Below are 17609 nucleotides of genomic sequence, written 5' to 3'. Positions count from 1 at the left end.
TGGGCAGGACCCCAAGGCCTCTTCGGGATTGGTGACTTTGTGCCATGTTGCAGGACAACGATGGCGCCGCGCCGGCTGCTCGGTCGCGATTAGCTGGCGGTCACGTCTATCTTCCGTCCTCTGTAGCTGATTGGTCACTGTCTCGCCGGGGGCGGGGCCGCGCCGGAGGCGGAAGCGTCGTGGCGAAGCCGCGTTCCGGTGCTGAGGTGGCGGCGGGAGCGGTGTCGGCGGCGGGGCGAGGGCGGCCTCGGTCGTAGGTCCGCGGTCCCTTCGGCGCTGACCTCCGCCGTGCGGCAGGTCAGTGCCTCCCCCGCCCTTGGTGCTGTCCCTGTGCCGTGTGCGTCCCGCGGGCTCTGCTGCCTGGCTCTCGGCGGTGGTCTCGGGCCGCGGAGCCGGGGCGGGTTCGCAGCTCCCTGGTGAGGAGCTGCGGGCCGGGCGGGCCTGTGCTCCTTCTCTGGGCTTTACGGTCCGGCCCGGCCCCGCCGGCGGTGGGACACTGCCGGCCGTGCCCCCCGGCACCGGGAGCACAGCCCGGCCGGTACATCCGCGTCGCTGCCGGGGCCCCTCGGCGCTTCCCGCCCTCCGTGGGGCATTGCCCGCCGCTCCCGGCGCCCGCACGGCGTTCCAGAACTCCCCACCGGTCGCGGTCTCTCTCGGAGCCCTCTGACAGTGTGAGAGGTTTGGTCGAGGGCTTGTGTACAGTAGCAATGTTTTCTATGCCTGTTTGAATTCCAAAGAAGGAAATACATGGAACGAACTTAAATTTATGTATAACAAACTTAGAATAGAATAATTTGGGGAGGAACACTTAAGTCTTTCTCTGCTTTCACTGCTACCTGGGCATAAGAAACGCCTGGTTTATACCCTGCTTTCATCAGGCTGCCATGCCACTCTCAGTGGGCTGAGTCTGTTTGGGTCAGGAAGAGAAATGTTTTTCAGAGGAAAGGAACCTCTTCCAGACAACTGCTGGTAGTCACAGTATTCAAAGTGAAGTGTCCCCAGCAAAAGTTCTTTAGTCATAGGAACGGTGAGCAAAAGGTTATTTTCAACTACAGCCAGCATGCAGAGGATCCTGGCTCACATCCAGAGCACGGTGAGGGTCCCTGTGCTCTGCTGGTCATTACAGAGGTGGGAATCCACATCCCAGTGTGAGCCTGGGAGAGCACCAGCCTTGTCTCAGAGGTGCACTGTTTGTTTTATTGGGGTGAGGCAGTGGAACACTGACTAACCTCTGTCCTTTTGTGTTTGTCTAATTGTGTTTATGGGGAAATTGGCCAGTATTATATAACACTGGGATATTCCTGCCACAAGTCCTTGAGGCTAATGCATGGAACAGCCACCAGCCTGTATACAGACTGTTGGCTTTGGGACAGAATTTAAAGCCGTGTTATGCTTGTTCCTGGATTTGCTCTCAGGAAGGGTTCAAAGAAGGCTGAGCCAGGCTCTTTACAGTGTGGTGTCTGGTGTCAGGATGGGAAGTCATGAGCATGAACTGGGATACAGGAGGTTCCCCTCATCAATAGGAAACGCTTTTTCACTGTCTGGGTCACTGAGCAGTGGCCCAGGTTGTCCAGGGAGTTGTGGAGCCTCTGTCCTTGGAGATATTCAGAAGCTGCCTGCACAGTAGTCCTGGGCAGCTGGCTCTGCATGGCCTGTTTGAGCAGGGAGCTTGAACCAGATGACCTCCTAACCTCCCTTGTTGTGGGGTTCTGTGGTAAGATCTTCCATGAGCCTTTTTTTTGTTGTCCCTCACTGAATCTTGTCCAGCACGTTCCCTCCTCTTTTGTTCTGGGAAGCCTAGAACTGGACATGGTACTTCAGACATTGGCCTCACCAGTGCTCAGTAAAGAGGAGGGATCACATTCCTCCTGGTAATGCTCCCAGTGCAGCCCAGGATGCTGCTGGCCTTTGCCATGAGGGTACAGTGATGGCTGAGGGTCAGTCGCCCTTCTCTGCAGAGCTGCTTTCCAAGGATTCAGACCAGTAGGCCCATGTTTTCCCTATTTGCTATAAACAGCAAACCTGTTACTGTTTATAGAATTATAGAGTCATTTTTTGCTCCCCGTTCACATCCCTTGCCATATTCAGCTGAGCTGAGAATATAATTTAAAAATGAGTCCAAAAGATGTGACTCTCTTGAGTTCAGGTTATTAAAGTCCATGTCTGTGCAAGTAGCTGCAGACAGGCCTCAGTTCCTCTGTTTGCACTCTGAGGAGGCACCTGTAACCAAACCCAGCAAGGCTTACTAGCTTGAGTGCAGTATCAGGTTAATGCAGCCAACCTGGACAAAGGCCAGAGAATATTTTCACCACATAATGCAGGCATGCATGCTTGAAGTTGTGATGTCTGCAGCATGCAGGTCGGTGCTGAGCCCCATACCTGTTCTGGTTACAGTGGATGTCTGCATGTCTGGCTATTGTGTTGGTGCAGAGCATGGACAGCCCTGCTGTTCTGACTGCTCTGGGAGGGACTGCATCCCCCACAGCTCTCTGCAGTGGCCTGTCTGAGGCCTGGTTTCTTGCTGCACGTTTTTTTGCTTCACTAACTGCTGCATTTTGTTCTGTCAGCTGAAAAGACTAAGCTCATGTCATGCAGTGTGAGAAACCAGGGCATGTCTCTGCAAGAACAGGAGAAATCCAGGTTCCAAAACAACTGGCTTTTTATGCTTATTGCAAGTGACCAACTGTAACAATCCCAGAGTGTACTTTATAGGATGAGCTTATTTCTTTGCTGTTGGATAATTTATTTTCATCTTTTTTGTGTTCTTTTTCTCCTCTCTCTCCATCAAGAGTCTTGGTTCATGCAAACTGGCACTACCAAAAGGATAAAAAGGAATGGCATGAAGGACATGTGTGTGACTGCTCTGCCTTGGAAACCTCCTTACTACTGAGAAAGCAGCCCTGTGAGCTCCTGGGAGCATAAAGCAGGTTGGTGTTTACATGTCCTTTTGTGCTATTGGTGCATTTTCTACTTCTGCAAAATCAGATGGTTAGAAGGTGTGACTGCTGCAGAAAAGTGATGCTCTGCTCCTCTCCACTGTCAATATTTCCACAGTTTTAAGTTACAATCTAAGAGCAAAGATTTGCTTACTAAGACAAAGGAGGTCAGGAAGGAGTGGATCTGTGTAGCCAGCTTCACAAGCCTACTTCTGGCAAGGCAGAGACATCTTGTCAATTAAAAAATTTCATTGATTGAAGGTGATTGTAGTAATGTAAAATTGATCTAATGACTAGTGTGAGCTTTCCTGACTTCATCTTGCACTACTGGAGCTTCTGTGTTTGTACAAATGATTTTGCCATTTACAGGCATGAACAGATCTGTAGCCTTTCTGTTTAGAGATTTTAAGTCTCATGTGTGACCTGTCTTCATAGAACACTACAGTCATAATTTTATGATTCTTAAGGTACTTTGGGAGTTCAGTTAGTCAAATCCTTTGCTCTTAGCATGTCTAATGTCAGATCGGGTTGCTGTGAGCATAATCCAGTATTTTTAACATCTTCCCTGTGCATTTTTGTTCTTATTGAAATTGCTTATGGTGCAACTTGTGTCCTCTGCCTCATGTCCATCTGCTGTGGCCCTGGTAAGGAGTGTGTGGTGCTGTCTTTAGGTACCTCATCAGGGGCTGCAGGGAGGACAGCAGCTGTATCCCATTCCTCACCTGCCATTCTCTGGGCTGAACAAGCCCAGCATTCTTAGACTCTCCCTGTGCCTGGTAACCCAGCTCCCAGTCATCTTGGGGGCTTTCTGCTGTCCTTGATTTAGTTTGTCCTTGCCCCAGGGACCTTGAAAGTGGGCCCCGTACTTGAAATGTAGTCTTGCAGGTGTGAATAGAAAGGATTAGTTGCTTCCCTCCTCCTGCTGCCTGCAGTCCTACCGATGCAGCTCAGTGTACAGCTGAGCTTTGTTGTGAGTGTGCTGCTGGCTCGTGCCCAGCTGGGCCATCAGCACCTTGAACTTGCCTTCTGCAACACGGTTATGATGCCACTTACTCCACAGCCTGTACCACTCACATGCTTCTCCCATCCCAGGTGTATGGCTCTGTATTTGCCTTTTCTGAACTTCACAATCTTTCTGTCCATCTGTTTCTCCAGCCCGTTGAGATCCTTCTGGTTGTCAGGTCTATACTTTGGCTTATCAGCTGCTCATTAGAATTTGGTAAATCAATGAGGTGGTTTTCATCCCACCATCTTGGTTAATCATGAAGAATTTAATTTGCTGCTCTCCCCAAAATGACAAGTTACGTGTTGCTGGCTGGCACTACTGCATATTTTTTTGTTCTTCACTTCCCTTGCTGGATGAGTTTGGCTCCTGAATTTCGAGGAGAAAAGATAATGCTAAGCAGCAGACAGGGAATATATGCCCTCTCCAGACTGTTTCCCTGTGTCAAGGTCCTGTCCTGTCCCATATGTATGTGATGTGCAGAGGTCTCATCATCTCTCTGGTGTGACACACTTGCATCTGCTTAGCAAACATTAGGGCTGAATTCATCATTCCCATTACTTGTCAGCAGAAAGCTGCTTCTCTGTATTTTCAGGCCGTGTTTGGCCTGTAAAGAAGTGACTTCATAATCACCCTTCTTTTGAGTAAACTGAATAGATCATGGTTCTGTAATGTTATTGTTAAGAAAGATCAGGAATGAATTATGGGGATGATTTGACATCTGGTATAAAAATGTATTTTTCAATCATTCCTGTAGAGTGGTGAAAGAATCCTCATGTATCTTGACATCACCATATCCTCTCCTTTTATGTTCAGAGAGTCTGACTGCTTCTGTTAATGTGACCATTTCTTTACTCCTGAGGCTTTACTTTGGCTTTTCCCTCTTGGCAGTGGTCACTGCTGTAACATTAGAGATTGTCACGGAAGGGGCTTATTCTTTTTAGCAGTTTTTGACTCTGTAACTGTATTCTGACTTTTGGTTTTGTTTTAGGCTGAAGATGCTGAGCCGTTTGTCAGGTTTAGCAAGCACTGTTTTACAAGAGCTGTCAGGGGAGGATGGGGATGCAGTTACTGAACCCTCTACTGCTGTAAGTACAGTGTTATATAAAGACTTTCAGTTCCTACTGGCAATTGTTTTGGGGAGGGCGAGTCATTAGACTGCAATTAGAACTGCCTCCTGCTTCTTCCTTGCTGTCTAGATTGAGCTGTCGTTCTACTTTGCTTTTCCTGTATTCTTCACCTCTTAAGTTAGCACTTTTGGTAGGCAGACCATAACCTACCTCTTCAATTTCCGCCTCTCAAGGTGATCCTGGAAAAAAACCTAAAATTATGATGAAGACAAACTTTTAAGAGTACTAGTGATTGTGTATAGCAGAAAGGGGAGCTCTGCATGACTGGATGACAGTGGAAGGCTTCATGTCTATGCTGCCCTTTGGTATTGAGGCAGTGGACAGTGTGTGAGGGTGCCCCTCATTTCAGATTTGCTCCATACTCTGGTGTTCAGCAAGGTACTCTTTGCTTTTGTATATTGGCTCATGGATACCCTGAGCTTTCCTCCTGGATTCACCTACCTGTACCTACCTACAGAGTCCATGAAATGCCTACAGGGACCAGAGTGCAGCATTTAGGAGTGGAGCTGAAGGTGTCATTTGGATGCTCTGCTGCAGGCAGTTAATATTTTTTCCTTCAGAGTACTTGTTCCACCGTTTCAGGTTCAAGCTTTGGAGCCAGAAGCAGCAAGGATGGAGGAGGCACCTGAGGAGCTGTTGGAGCGCCTGGCCCAAACAGAAAAGCTGGTTGTTCAGCTGAAGGATTTGATCCGAGAAAAGGATGCTCTGCTCCAGCAAAAAGAAACTGTACTCAAGGTATCATTTCCCCTTCTCTGGGGACCAAGAGTAAAATGCTGCTTCAGCTTTCTTTGCAAGGCAGTCTGGTTTCTTTTGAACTCTGTCCCTTGAAAGGAGGTGCTGGAGTAGAAGCTACAATTTTCATCTGTGTAGCTTTTCAGAAAAAATTTGTTTTGTGGATATGTTTTAAATAGTGCTGTTATTACTGGGTACTCGGGGTTGGACAGAGAATGGCAGACTGGCAAGTTGTGTAACTTCTCAAAGTGGTGCTTCCTGGGTGACAGCAGGAGGCTGAGGTGGAACCAGTTTGTGTCCTTCTCTTACAGGAAGAGCGAGAGGCTGCGGATGCGAAGCTGATGAAACTTAAACTTCAGGCCAAAGCCAAATTGGCTGCTCTGAACAAACGCATTGAAGAGCTGACAGGGAAAGGATCACCACTGCCTACGCAGGCCTTACCAGAAGAGCAGCAACATCCCAAGGTCAGGAGAACAGGGCCACTTAAATGATGGAACTTCTACAGATAACCTGGTGCTGCTGCTGTTTCAGGTCCCAGTGAGCCAGCAGGTCCTATTTGTCTTGTCAGCAGGATGTTCATAGTTCCCACAGGGGTGTCTGTGCCTGTGCTGTAGGAAACTGATCTGTCCAGCTTCCTTGTACTGAATATGTCCTTGGATTTCTCAGCTTGATCTCCTCAAGGGCACAGACTAGTTTCCTTTTGCATAACTTTGGTAATACATTGTAGCCAATCTCTCTCCTGCAGGAATTGTGTGTCTGTCTGAGCTTTGAGTTTCAAAGTTATTACCTGTCATGTGAGTATAGCAGAGGCTGGCTGGAGTACAAGAACAAGAAGGTCATTAAAACTGAAAGACAGTAACTTAAATATAAAAAAAATAAATATGAATATATTTTCCAGCCATGTAACTTCCTGATCCACCACAAAGTTTTATGGTTGACAAGCCATGATTGTGTAATGCCAGGTAAAAACTGAGGGGAACCAAGACACTAAAGAAGCTGTTAGCTACTAGCTAGAAACTCCCATTGGAGCTGGTAATTTTTGAAAATTTAGTGCTGTTCTGCTGGCCATATAGTTTTTTTGAAAAAGTTAGTTATATTAAGCAATAGAAATGGGACAGAAGTCCAAAGAGAATGCAAGACATCAGATGGTTTTCATGAAGTGAGAGAAGATGAAGGTTATTTCAGCACTGAAAAAAAATTGTAATACAAAAGGAAACATGAAAAGGTTAGTGCAAGAGCTGTCAGGTGAGAGGTGACAAGTGAAGATTGGTGCTATGACTTGTGATGACTGTTTTTGACTGAGAACATCATAAAATCATAGAAATGTGCTGTTGTCATTCATTTTGTGATACTGACTTGAGAGTCTTTCTCGATGTAAAACGTCGTCTGGTTCTCATACGTGAAGAATTGGAGGATCTTGAGGAATGACATAATACAAAAATAAAGCCAAATTTAACAAGTGCACTGTCTAGCACTTGTGGTGTCCTGTCACTGTATACTGCAAGGCCATGAACCACATTTCCTGGCTGCAGAGGCCAGTGAAGGCCTTGGCATTGCTTGTCACTTGGCATTGCTCCCCTGTTGCTGAGGCTCTTTTTTAGCTTGATCATGTGCAGCATGTGTGTGTAACAGCCCTGTGCTGCTGCTTTACTTTGTGTGGACTGGTGGGTGTTCTTGCTTCAAAATTCAAACTTACCAGTTGAAGAAAGTAAAATAAGAGAAAGCTTATCATCAGTTAATTGGTGTGATACAGATGTTACATAGATGTTACAAAGATGCCAAGTCCTTTTTATACAAGGTGGTTACCCTTCGAACTATTGTACTGAGACTGTCAAGGCCTCATGTGGAGTCTTGTCACGTTCTCCTCATTTGGAATCAGGAGAGGTGAATTCTAAGAGCAGCATAAGACTTTCTTTTCTCCTGTTGTGTTGGCAGCTGTGCTGACAAGATACTTGAATATCTCTGTTATTGAGTCAACCACTGTCAGAGACGAAACATCATTTCATTCTGCAGTTGTGTCAGGAAGCTGAGCACTGAGGAAGTGGGAGAACTGTTAAAGTGAATGCATAGTGCAGGTGAATGATGAGTATAAATTAGCCTTAGGAAAAATGGCATTTTAATTAGAGGAATGAGGTCTTGAGACAGTCTCCAGTGGACATGGTATGGACCAGAGTCTTATTTAGTTTGGGTTAGAACATAGTTTGAGTGGAATTATATTAGGGCAGTTACCTGCAATATTATGCATTTGAACCAGAAAGCACTTTCCAGATTCTTTCTTGTAAGGTTAGACCTGCTGAAAAGCTATAGAATCCTTTATTCACACCTATTTCCCCAAGTAGGTGCTATCTTAAGTAGTGGTGTTATTTCCTAGACAGATACCCTGTCATTTGAAGATGAAAAATTTAGATTAGGGTTACATGTTGTGCTGAAGTCTAGAACATTAGCAAAGGGCTGGGTTTTTTCCTATCCATTATGTGGGCCCTATGGAACGTCTGTATTTTAAATATCTAATTAGTACTGGTACTTTCTGGGGTTTTAGCAGAGTGCCTTGTTTTCAGAAGAATGGGAATATTGGCTTATTTCTTTCTATTAGATAGAACCTGTATACAGAACAATTGAGGCTTCTCTTAAACTTTTAAAGTGGGTAAAGATAAACTATGTTCAGATATAAGAGTTTACACAGTTTGATAAAAGGTGATATTTGAAAGCTTGAGCTGTGGGAACTTTGTGGATGTGCTACTGTCCTTAGTTGCAGCACTGTGTGTCGTGGCCAGAGTGCAAGGACTTTATAAGAAGCTTTTCCAAATTCTACCATAGAAGTCAATCCTGAAAGCTAATTACAAGTAAGAAAACTAATCCACCCATCTTGCCCCCTGGCAGCAGCTCTGCCCCAGCATTATAAGTTATGTATATCCCTGGCTTCTCAGAGCTTCCTGCATTCCTGTTCTTTCTTTTTCTGTCCTGTTCTATTTCTAAACTTAAGTGCAATTCAAGGTTTCTTGTCTGTCTATTCTACCCACTGCCAAAGACCATCTCTCTAGGTGAAACATCTTTTGAGGAACAGTAACTTCTTATTTATTCTTACTACTTATTCTTATCACACTGACTTCTGAAAACCTTAATAAATTACATAAATGCTGTGTAGAATCCCTGTGTTATTGGTGGTCTTTGACTTAATACCTGTCAGAAGTAAAAAGGAAAAGATGGATTTTGTGTATATGCAGTATGAAATACCCAGCACTGAGTGTTTGCAGTAGCAGGGAGTGCTGAGATGAGAATGTAGAGGATGTTTGTCCTGCTCAGTAACAGGTGGTGTGCTGGACTTGCCTCACACAGGTGAGAAGCACAGCTGTGGGTTCAGGGACCCCACTCAGGTCTGAAGCACAGCTGTGGTGTCCTAGAATGTTTAATGTTTGGCCCTTTCTCACATGGAGCATATTCTTCTATATCTAATTTAAAAATGTTTTCATTTCTGCTATTAGAGAAATCTGTGATGATCAAAATGATCATACCATAAATTATTGTGTTTAATAACCTAGTCTACCTTAGTTGATATGGTAAGCAGTCACAGGCAATTTCACAGCTGTTCCAAGTGATTTGACATTTCCCAATTAAAGGTATCTTGTGCATATCTACAGAGAAATAGGGGAAATAGTTACTTAACATAGGGCAACTTCATTTAAAGAAACACAGGAAATGTAAATTTAAGAAATGAAGCAATCTAGTAGAAATAAGCATCTGATTAGAAGGCAGGAGTGCAGTAGCATTCTAGTTAATTTTTTTTAATTAACCAGTAATACTGACAAGTTTCCTTTCTCCTGTTTCTCTTGTCCCCACTTCTTTCCTCTTGCAATGTCAGAATAGTGAAAATACAAGTCAAGAGCGGAGAGAGGAAGTGGATGTACTGAAAGAGCAGCTCAGTGAGCAAGAGGAGACTGTTCGTGACCTGAAGGAACAGCTGACTCAAGCCAAAGTGAATCTGAAAGATGCTGAAATCAAGTATGCAGCACAGGTACAGAGGTTTTTTCTATTCATCAGACTGTTTCCACCCCACCACTTACACCAGTATGATAGAATAAACAATGTTTACACAAGTGGCTTTTAATTCCCTTCCTGTCTGTTTTTCCATTTTTGTTCCTCCTCAAATCACCTGGGTCCCTCCATTTCCCTGCCTTTGGTTCCTTCTCCAAGTATTCCACAGGTCTTTCCTAATCCCCAAATGCTCTTCACCTGCCCCCATAGTACCTCCTCTACCCCCAGGCCAGAACCACCCTTGGTGCAAAAGATGCTGCACAGGTAAGCAGTGGGTTTCACCCTTGGGCAATAGGACTGCAGGCTCTGAGGAGGGAGAAACAGTCTCTGGAAGGGACTTGCGTTTCCTTCTTGTCAGTCGGTGGAGCCATCGCTACGATCTTGTTGATGACTTCTGTGGAATCTGTTGTCATCCATCTTGCCACTTCACCCCCAGGAACTGGATGTCTTTGGCTGGTCCCTTGACCTTGCTCTTTTTGATGGCAAAACCAGCTTTGAGTAGAATCTGAATGATTTTTCTCTCCTTTTTCGAAAACTTCCTTTGCTGTGTCCCCCCATACAATAATATCACCAGTGTATTACAGGTGCTCTGGGGCCTCACCCTTCTCTAGTGTAGCCTGAATTAGTCCATGGCCAAAGGGTAGGACTGTGCTTCCACCCCTGGGGCAGTCGGTTCCAGGTGTACTGCACGCCCCTCCAGGTAAAAGCAAACTGCAGTCTACACTCTGCTGCCTGGGGATGGACAAGAACACATTAGCAATGTCCGTGGTGGCACCACTTGGCTACCTTGGACTCCAGCTCATACTGGAGCTCCAGCATGTCTGGCACAGCGGCATTCAGTGCTGGGGTAACTTCATTCAAACCACGATAGTCCACAGTCAATCTCCATCCTCCATCAGACTTACATATGGGCCACATGGGGCTGTGGAAAGGTGAGTGGGTTCTTGCTGACCACCCCTTGGCTCTCCAACTCTCGGCTCAACTTATGGATGGGAATCACAGAGTCTGTGTGTGTTCAATATTGCTGTGGTGGCAATTGGCACATTGTCCCTTCATCTGAGTCAGAATTTTGGTGCTTCCCTGCCTGCCTTATTGTTGTGCATTGGGCTTTGCAGTAGCTGGGGCAGTGTTCTTCCAGCTGCCAGACTGTCTGTGCTCTGCTTTGGCTGTGCAGGGCAGCTGCTTAGCACAGGATGTAACAGCTGGTACAGTATGTTGTAGTTATTCATGGAAATAGTTTTGTTAGTACTCTAAATTGCAGGTTTAGCTTTTGAACTGTGAATTGGGCTATGTCCAACACAAAAAAACCCCCCCAGAGCTTTATGAACTGTTAATTCTATAGTAGTCATAGGTTTTATTATTCTATACATTTGTAGATTAAATTCTATGCTTTTTGCTTTCTGGGGTCTGACATATTATCAGTTATTCTACACATACTACTAGGATAAAGATACCATTTGACCAAGGTGACATACTGGCTTGTCAAGCTGAAAACTTCATCAGACACATAGTATGCTGGTGCATGTTGAAAGCAAGCCTGTGTGCCTGTCAGACTCATAACCTTGTTGGGTTGTTCTTATTTTATGGCTTATTTTTTCAGCTCAGCTTCCTGCAAGAAGTGATTCAGGAAAAGGAAGCTCTCCTGGAAAAGCAGGTGCAACAGCATCAAGCTGAATTGCTCAAGATTGTGGCCCAGTCAGATCTGGAAGTAGAGATGCAACAGGTATATTTGATAAAATAATCTTTTCATAGGAAGAAGGAGGAAAAGGAGTTTTACCAGAAGACACCCTGAGAGAGCAGTTCTCATTAAAGTAACTCAGAAGGGGAGAGAAGAGAGGTGATTTGTTTGGAGTTTTTTGGAATGCTAGTTTGGGCTTTGAGTCCTAGCTGCAATCTGCTGGTTTGCTACCAGTTGAAAAGACAGTTACAAAAAAGTATTAAATCGTTGTGCTCGAGTTCCCTATTTGCGAAGCAGTGGTGAGTTCTTCATACAGACCAGGGCTCCAGAGTTGGTGTCAACAAAGATGAACTGATTCAGGCTATTAAAGTAACTGTGTAATGAAAACCAGGTGTATGGATGAAAGCAGGGAATCTTCCTGTCTTTTGTGAGCCTCCCCAGTTCTGGAATAACCTTTTATTTTTCACAGAACCTGCGCACACTCCAGAGAAAGCTTGAGGAGCAGGAAGCAGCTCTGCTGGGACGAACTCAGGTGGTAGAACTGCTGCAGCAAGAGTTACACTCTGCTGAACAACAAAACCAGGTACCTGGGCATGCTTTTCATTGCTTTGCTCTCATGTGTGTGTGCTTTGGCATCAGCTGGGAGGTTGCCACGTTAGCTTGTTTCTGGTGCCAGGTTTCCATCCTGAAATCTGGGGCCTCCCTCAGGTCAGGTGTTAGAGCTGCAGTTCTGTGTGCACAGCTTATCAATGGGGTGCTGCACCTGCCATCTCTACTGACCCAGGTTCTGGACAGGTGGAGAGGGACAGCATCTATCCATACCCATACTTCTCACTGGACTTTCAAAGGCACCAAATACAGAAACTTTTGCCAAAGGCAGAAGTTCCTAATGCAGTGCTGCTGTAGCCTCAGTGTTCCTGGGCTGCCATATCCAGGGCAGATCAGAGCAGAAACAGATACTCTTCAGTATGTCTTGCTTATCTGGTGACAGAACTTCTAGAGTGGAATTGGCTCTCACTGTGCCAGTTTGGATCATGAAGATGATGAGATCTCTTCTGTGCATATATGACTATATATGTCATATATATGACTATGTATAGGCATGTGCTCTTCGAGACAGGGTTTAGTACACAACCTCTTAAAAGGTTGGTTTGCAGTTAGAGCATGAGTAGTTTTTTTTCACTTTTCCAGCACCTGAACTTTTGAAAATTCTCTATCCCTTTAGAAGAGACTTACACTGAATCAGTCTCCTGTTCATAGGCTGCATGATCTCCAGCCAGGCGAGTGCTGGACCTTACTTTGATCATTTTTACGCACTTAGGCCCCGTGTATTTTCTTGTCCTGTGTGTCCCGGCCAGGCACAGCAGTGGGTCCTCTTATTACCAGAAAGAGGTGAAGAACCTCAGTGAGCTGGCTTGTCCTCACTGCCATGTGCATTGTTCAGCAGGGTGTTTCATGGGGTGGTGGCATGGATATCTTCGTGACATTGGTTGTTGGGGTCCCCCGAGTCCTCCTCAGTGTCTTTGACTTTCCTCATGCACATTCTGGCATCCAAAGGAGGCTTGGTATACATACCAACTTGAGGCCATGTGTCTGAAGCTTCTCTTCCTACCCATAAATTGAAAGGAGCTCCTCAGCAGACTCCTCCCAAAATTAGCTACTCTGACTGCAGGTCCAGGATGAGGAAGTTTGACAAGAGGAGTTTGGGCAAGTGTAAGGTCTGTTTCTGTTTCTTGGTCAACTTAAATCTCTGGCCAGTGTTGACCAGCCTTCTGAGATCTTTCTTAAAGCACTGAGCACTGTGTAGAGCACTCCATTTGTTACCTCCAGGTTCATATTTCAGCATTCCCCTTTCATATACACACTTTTGTTCTGTGTTTTTATTTTCACTCTGTAGTTGTTCCGTTCTTTCCTCTTTTGGGAGGCTTGCTTTCTTCTGAATGAGAGCTCATGGCCAGTGTTCTATTGCTTCTTTTGTCTGAATTTCCCTTCCCTAAATCAAGACTTACCTTTTCTTTGCCAAAATGATGAGTTGCTTCTCCCAGCATTGCGTTATTGCAATTTTCAAATAGTAGGGCAGTTTCTTTCCAACAAATACAGATTTCTGACGTATTTGTCTCCTGCTTTCTGCTACTTGTATGTTTTAAAAGGATTCAATGGAAATCTTAAAATATAATTCTGGTACTTTGCTTTGTCAAGGTACTGCATGAGTTGAGAGATAAATTACTTTATCACTTTACAGACACTCCTAGATCAGTGCCAGAAGATGGAAATGGATCTAAGCTCTGTGAGGAATATGCTAGATGTGGAGAAACAAGAGTCTCGGGATCTCAGGGAGAAGATGGAGCTGGAACTAGCTGAGAGGAAGCTGTCTTCCCACTGCTTGCAGGAGGAGGTGCAGCGCCTCTCAGAACAGCTGGAGGAGGCAAGAAGGGCACATGCTGAACTAGTGGTGAAGTATAAAGACCTGAAGCAGGAACACAGGCTGGAGATGGAAGAGAAAAAGCAGCAGATCAATTGTCTGATGGAGGCTGAGCAGGAGCTGCAGCGTGGCCGCGCTGCCCTCGTGGCTGAAAATGAAGAGCTGAAGCAGGACCTTGGACAGCTCCTGGTGTCGTCTGCGGAACACGGAGCTGCTACACCCAGAGCACAAGGTGAGCAGGTTCTCAGGAGCCTGAGCATCATTGGGTTGCCTTCTCTTTGGCTTTGTTTTCATAAAGCTCATAGGAATGGCTTGGTATAACAATTCCTAATTGCACAGGAGTGTAAGACTTGTGGTGCTGCTTCAAACCTTGGGGTCTGGTGCAATGCCACTGTTCTGTCCTTGGCAGCTGCAAGAGGAGGAGCAGAAGAGTAGGGCAGCAAATACAGTGCTTTGCTTGGGTACTGTCCCAGCCTCTCATCTTTTAAGGCTTATGGATTTCTTGACCCAGGTGTATTTTTTAGTAAATTGTGTTAACTTGCTGGATTTTTTCCATCAACTTATGTAAGTATTTTTAGGTGTGCCACATTCTCTGGAGTCTGAATTTCTACTGAAATTATAAGTAAAATAACCAAGAAAAGCAGACAGTACAATTTCCTCCATAGACCTGTATTAAAACTAATAATATTGATCTTGCCTCTTATTTCCAATTGGTTTTCCTCCTGCTCCTTTATGGCCCAAAACTGAAGCAGTGAGTAAGAGACAAGGGATCTCATAAACTATTGTTCATGTGTGTAACTTGGATGTAGTTCAGCAAAAAAGACAAGAAGACACCTTAACTCCTCTTTTTCTCTTTCTTCAGATGAACTTCTACAGAAATACAAAGAATTTGTCTGCTGTCAGAATGAGGTGAAATCCCAGTTAGACATGCAAGTCTCTGAACTCAAGCAGCAGGTTTGATATTTTCCTATGATTCTTGTTAAATTTTCCCATGTGTTGAGGAACTGAAACCAAATGAAATTTCTGGAATTCTTTTTTTATAATGTATTGCTTGAGAAGGCTTTTCTTGGTTTTCTCAGCTGATGGGCCAGATGTATTGTGATTATTAAACACTGAGAAAGAAGTAGGAATTATTTTGAACTATTTGAAAGTTGCCACTTGATTTATTTTTAAAGGGTAACTGAAACAGCAAAGACTGATGTGTTTTTATAGACTATGTTGAAATTTACCTTTCTCCCCCCATGCTGTGTTTAAACAGGATGAATCAACTTCACAGGAAAAAATAATAGATCAGAAAGATCAGAATGAGACTTCATTCCTACCCACAGAAAACTTGGAAAGACAGAAGACTGAAGGTAGTTATGATTACCTTACCTATTTTAGTATTATTAAAATATTTAAGAATTATTCTAGAATGAGATTGTGCAACATAAGATACATAAGTGAAGTAGTAGCTTGCCCCTTGTACAAAATGCTGACACTCTGCAGGTGGTACTTCTGGGGGTGTTACTTTTGATGGCTTTTACTGAAACAGTAAAGGGCCTGTACATGTGCCACATATGAAAAAACCCAGGCAATGAAATTGGTTTTGAGTGTCTGGGCATGCAGACTGGTGGCAGCAATATCATCTGTCAGAATTATACTGTAAAACCATGGGTTGCCTCAAGTGTTTGCTTTAGGGTCTGCTGCACTGTGGTAGTGGACTGTCTTGATTTTTGCAGAAATAGATTCCTTTTGCTTCCTGTCATTCAAAGATAAAACCTTGTCCTAAGACAAGGAATAATCACCTATAACTACTGGTTTCCCTGTAGACATTGAGCACATGTTGACACAGAAATCCAGCTTTTAATCTGATACCATGCCCTGAGTTACAATTGAGTATATCCAAAGTGCACCTGGAAAACTTTCATCAGCTTTCTTAAAAAGCAGCTCCTTCCTCTGCTGAAAGGAATTCCACCTGAAAAATGCAATGACTCTGAACTTCGTTGTTGTGTTACTTAAAACATCTTTCCAGTGCATGTTTAGCTGCTCACTTATTTCAAAACAAGCCTTTTTTTATGGTAATTCTGTTTTCAGTGGATGTGTGAAACACTTGGTTACTGGCATTTTTTTCAGCTTTTAAACACTGGGAGATATAAATTCTTAAAACCTCCCCACCAAAATATTAAATGAAACATATAAAAAATTCTCATCTTTGAAGCCTGCTTTGAAAGTTCTGCCTGCTTTTTCAAGCCTGCTTTGTAGGTTCTCAGTACTCTGTTACTCCTCTTCATCTTGTGATGACTTTCTAATTTGTTAGTCTTATTTAGGGTGAGCTGCCTAAAACTGCCCATTCCTCAAACAGATTGAATAAGGATTTATATTATAATAGGAATTATAGTTACCTTATATTTTGCAATTTCTGGTAATTTTCAAGCAGACCTCAACAAATGCTTTCAAATAACTATCAGTGTTTGAAATATAAAGGTTCTTGAAATTGTTGTACAGTCATTTCATTTCCATGGGTTTAGCAGTGCATTATACAAGAATATCTGTCACTCTCTACATACATGTGGATTCCTTGAACTTTTCTTGAGGCAGCTCTTTGAGTGACTGAGGGTCTCTCTTCCTGCTACCTGAGAGAACATTGACTTTATCTTTTTCTACTTTGTACGACAAGAACTTTTCTTATCTAAAAGGTGCTTAAAACAGCACGTTGTTTTGGTGATTTGCCTCTAAAAAAGACTAAGCCACATTATCCAGTGACAGTTTTATATATTCACTACATAAGTGTTATTATCAGCCACATGTCCTTTCTCTAAAGCTTCTGGAATAGTATCATGTTACTGTCTGAGGCACAGTCTTAATTTTCAAAGAAATTTTTTGTGTTGGAATGTTTCAGAAATACCACATTTGCAACTTGTTCTCCAGGAGCCTCAGCAGGAAGCTGTGATTGTCACAGAAGATGCTAAACAGGTAATGATTAAGCAGCTGAAGTAAACTGAAACTAAAACAGGTCAAGGACTGACTTAAAACCAGCTAAGCTGTCGTGGCCTTTTTTATCAATCCTCTTTGGAAGGTTATTATTAGCTGGATTAATGATGGAAGGCAGAAATAGCTTCCAAATACTGCTTGCACTATGTTTGTATCAGACTGTTTCCCTTTGCCAGCTGTGTGGAATTCTTGTGTCCTTCATCCAGCCAATCCATATTTGTGCTATTTTCTGCCTCTTGTGAGTTAGTTCTTCAGCAAAACCATGGGCTAAACTGAGGCAGGTCTCTGCAAACACAATTCCAAAGGCTTAGCTGTCATTGTAGGGTGCCTTTTAAACCAGCCCTGTCCATTCCCACTGCCCTGATGGGCTTCTGGCAGACTAACTGGGGAGAGGTATGTGCTCATGAAGTGGGAATGTGGTGGGCACTGGCCTTGTCACCTCCCGCTTTGGACAGCTGTGGGTACAGCCACGGGCGCAGCTGTGGGTCCAGCTGCAGTCAGGCTATTGTTGAGAAAAGCACAGGATCAGGGACCTGCTGCTTGGCTTCACACTCAGCCCAGAGAGGGAGATGACAGGCTCTGTGTCCCTGTGCTGAGGATTTGCTGTGGAATGGGTTTTTAGCTTAGAGCAAGGTCTGGGCTCTGTGCAGCCAGCTCTGCGTGCAAAGGCAAAGTGCTCCAGAACTGGGGGCTGGAGATCATG

General features: G+C 44.4%; 1 protein-coding gene across 1 annotated transcript in view; it reads left to right on the top strand.

Annotated features, from left to right (window-relative positions):
- Nucleotides 1-175: 175 nt before the first annotated feature.
- Nucleotides 176-17609, top strand: part of GOLGB1 (golgin B1) — a 36248-nt gene continuing 18814 nt past the window's right edge. Inside the window, exons 1-12 of the mRNA XM_071552932.1 lie at nt 176-297; nt 2790-2927; nt 4931-5027; nt 5652-5804; nt 6113-6265; nt 9661-9813; nt 11434-11556; nt 11981-12094; nt 13754-14165; nt 14796-14887; nt 15192-15288; nt 16815-16888. Coding sequence (XP_071409033.1) covers nt 4938-5027; nt 5652-5804; nt 6113-6265; nt 9661-9813; nt 11434-11556; nt 11981-12094; nt 13754-14165; nt 14796-14887; nt 15192-15288; nt 16815-16888 — 1461 coding nt within the window. The 5' untranslated portion in view covers nt 176-297; nt 2790-2927; nt 4931-4937. The remainder of the gene's footprint in view (nt 298-2789; nt 2928-4930; nt 5028-5651; nt 5805-6112; nt 6266-9660; nt 9814-11433; nt 11557-11980; nt 12095-13753; nt 14166-14795; nt 14888-15191; nt 15289-16814; nt 16889-17609) is intronic.

This window comes from Pithys albifrons, chromosome 3 (genome assembly GCF_047495875.1).
Source record: "Pithys albifrons albifrons isolate INPA30051 chromosome 3, PitAlb_v1, whole genome shotgun sequence".
NCBI classification, from domain to species: Eukaryota; Metazoa; Chordata; class Aves; order Passeriformes; family Thamnophilidae; genus Pithys; species Pithys albifrons.
This window is presented reverse-complemented; position numbering and strand designations above follow the sequence as displayed.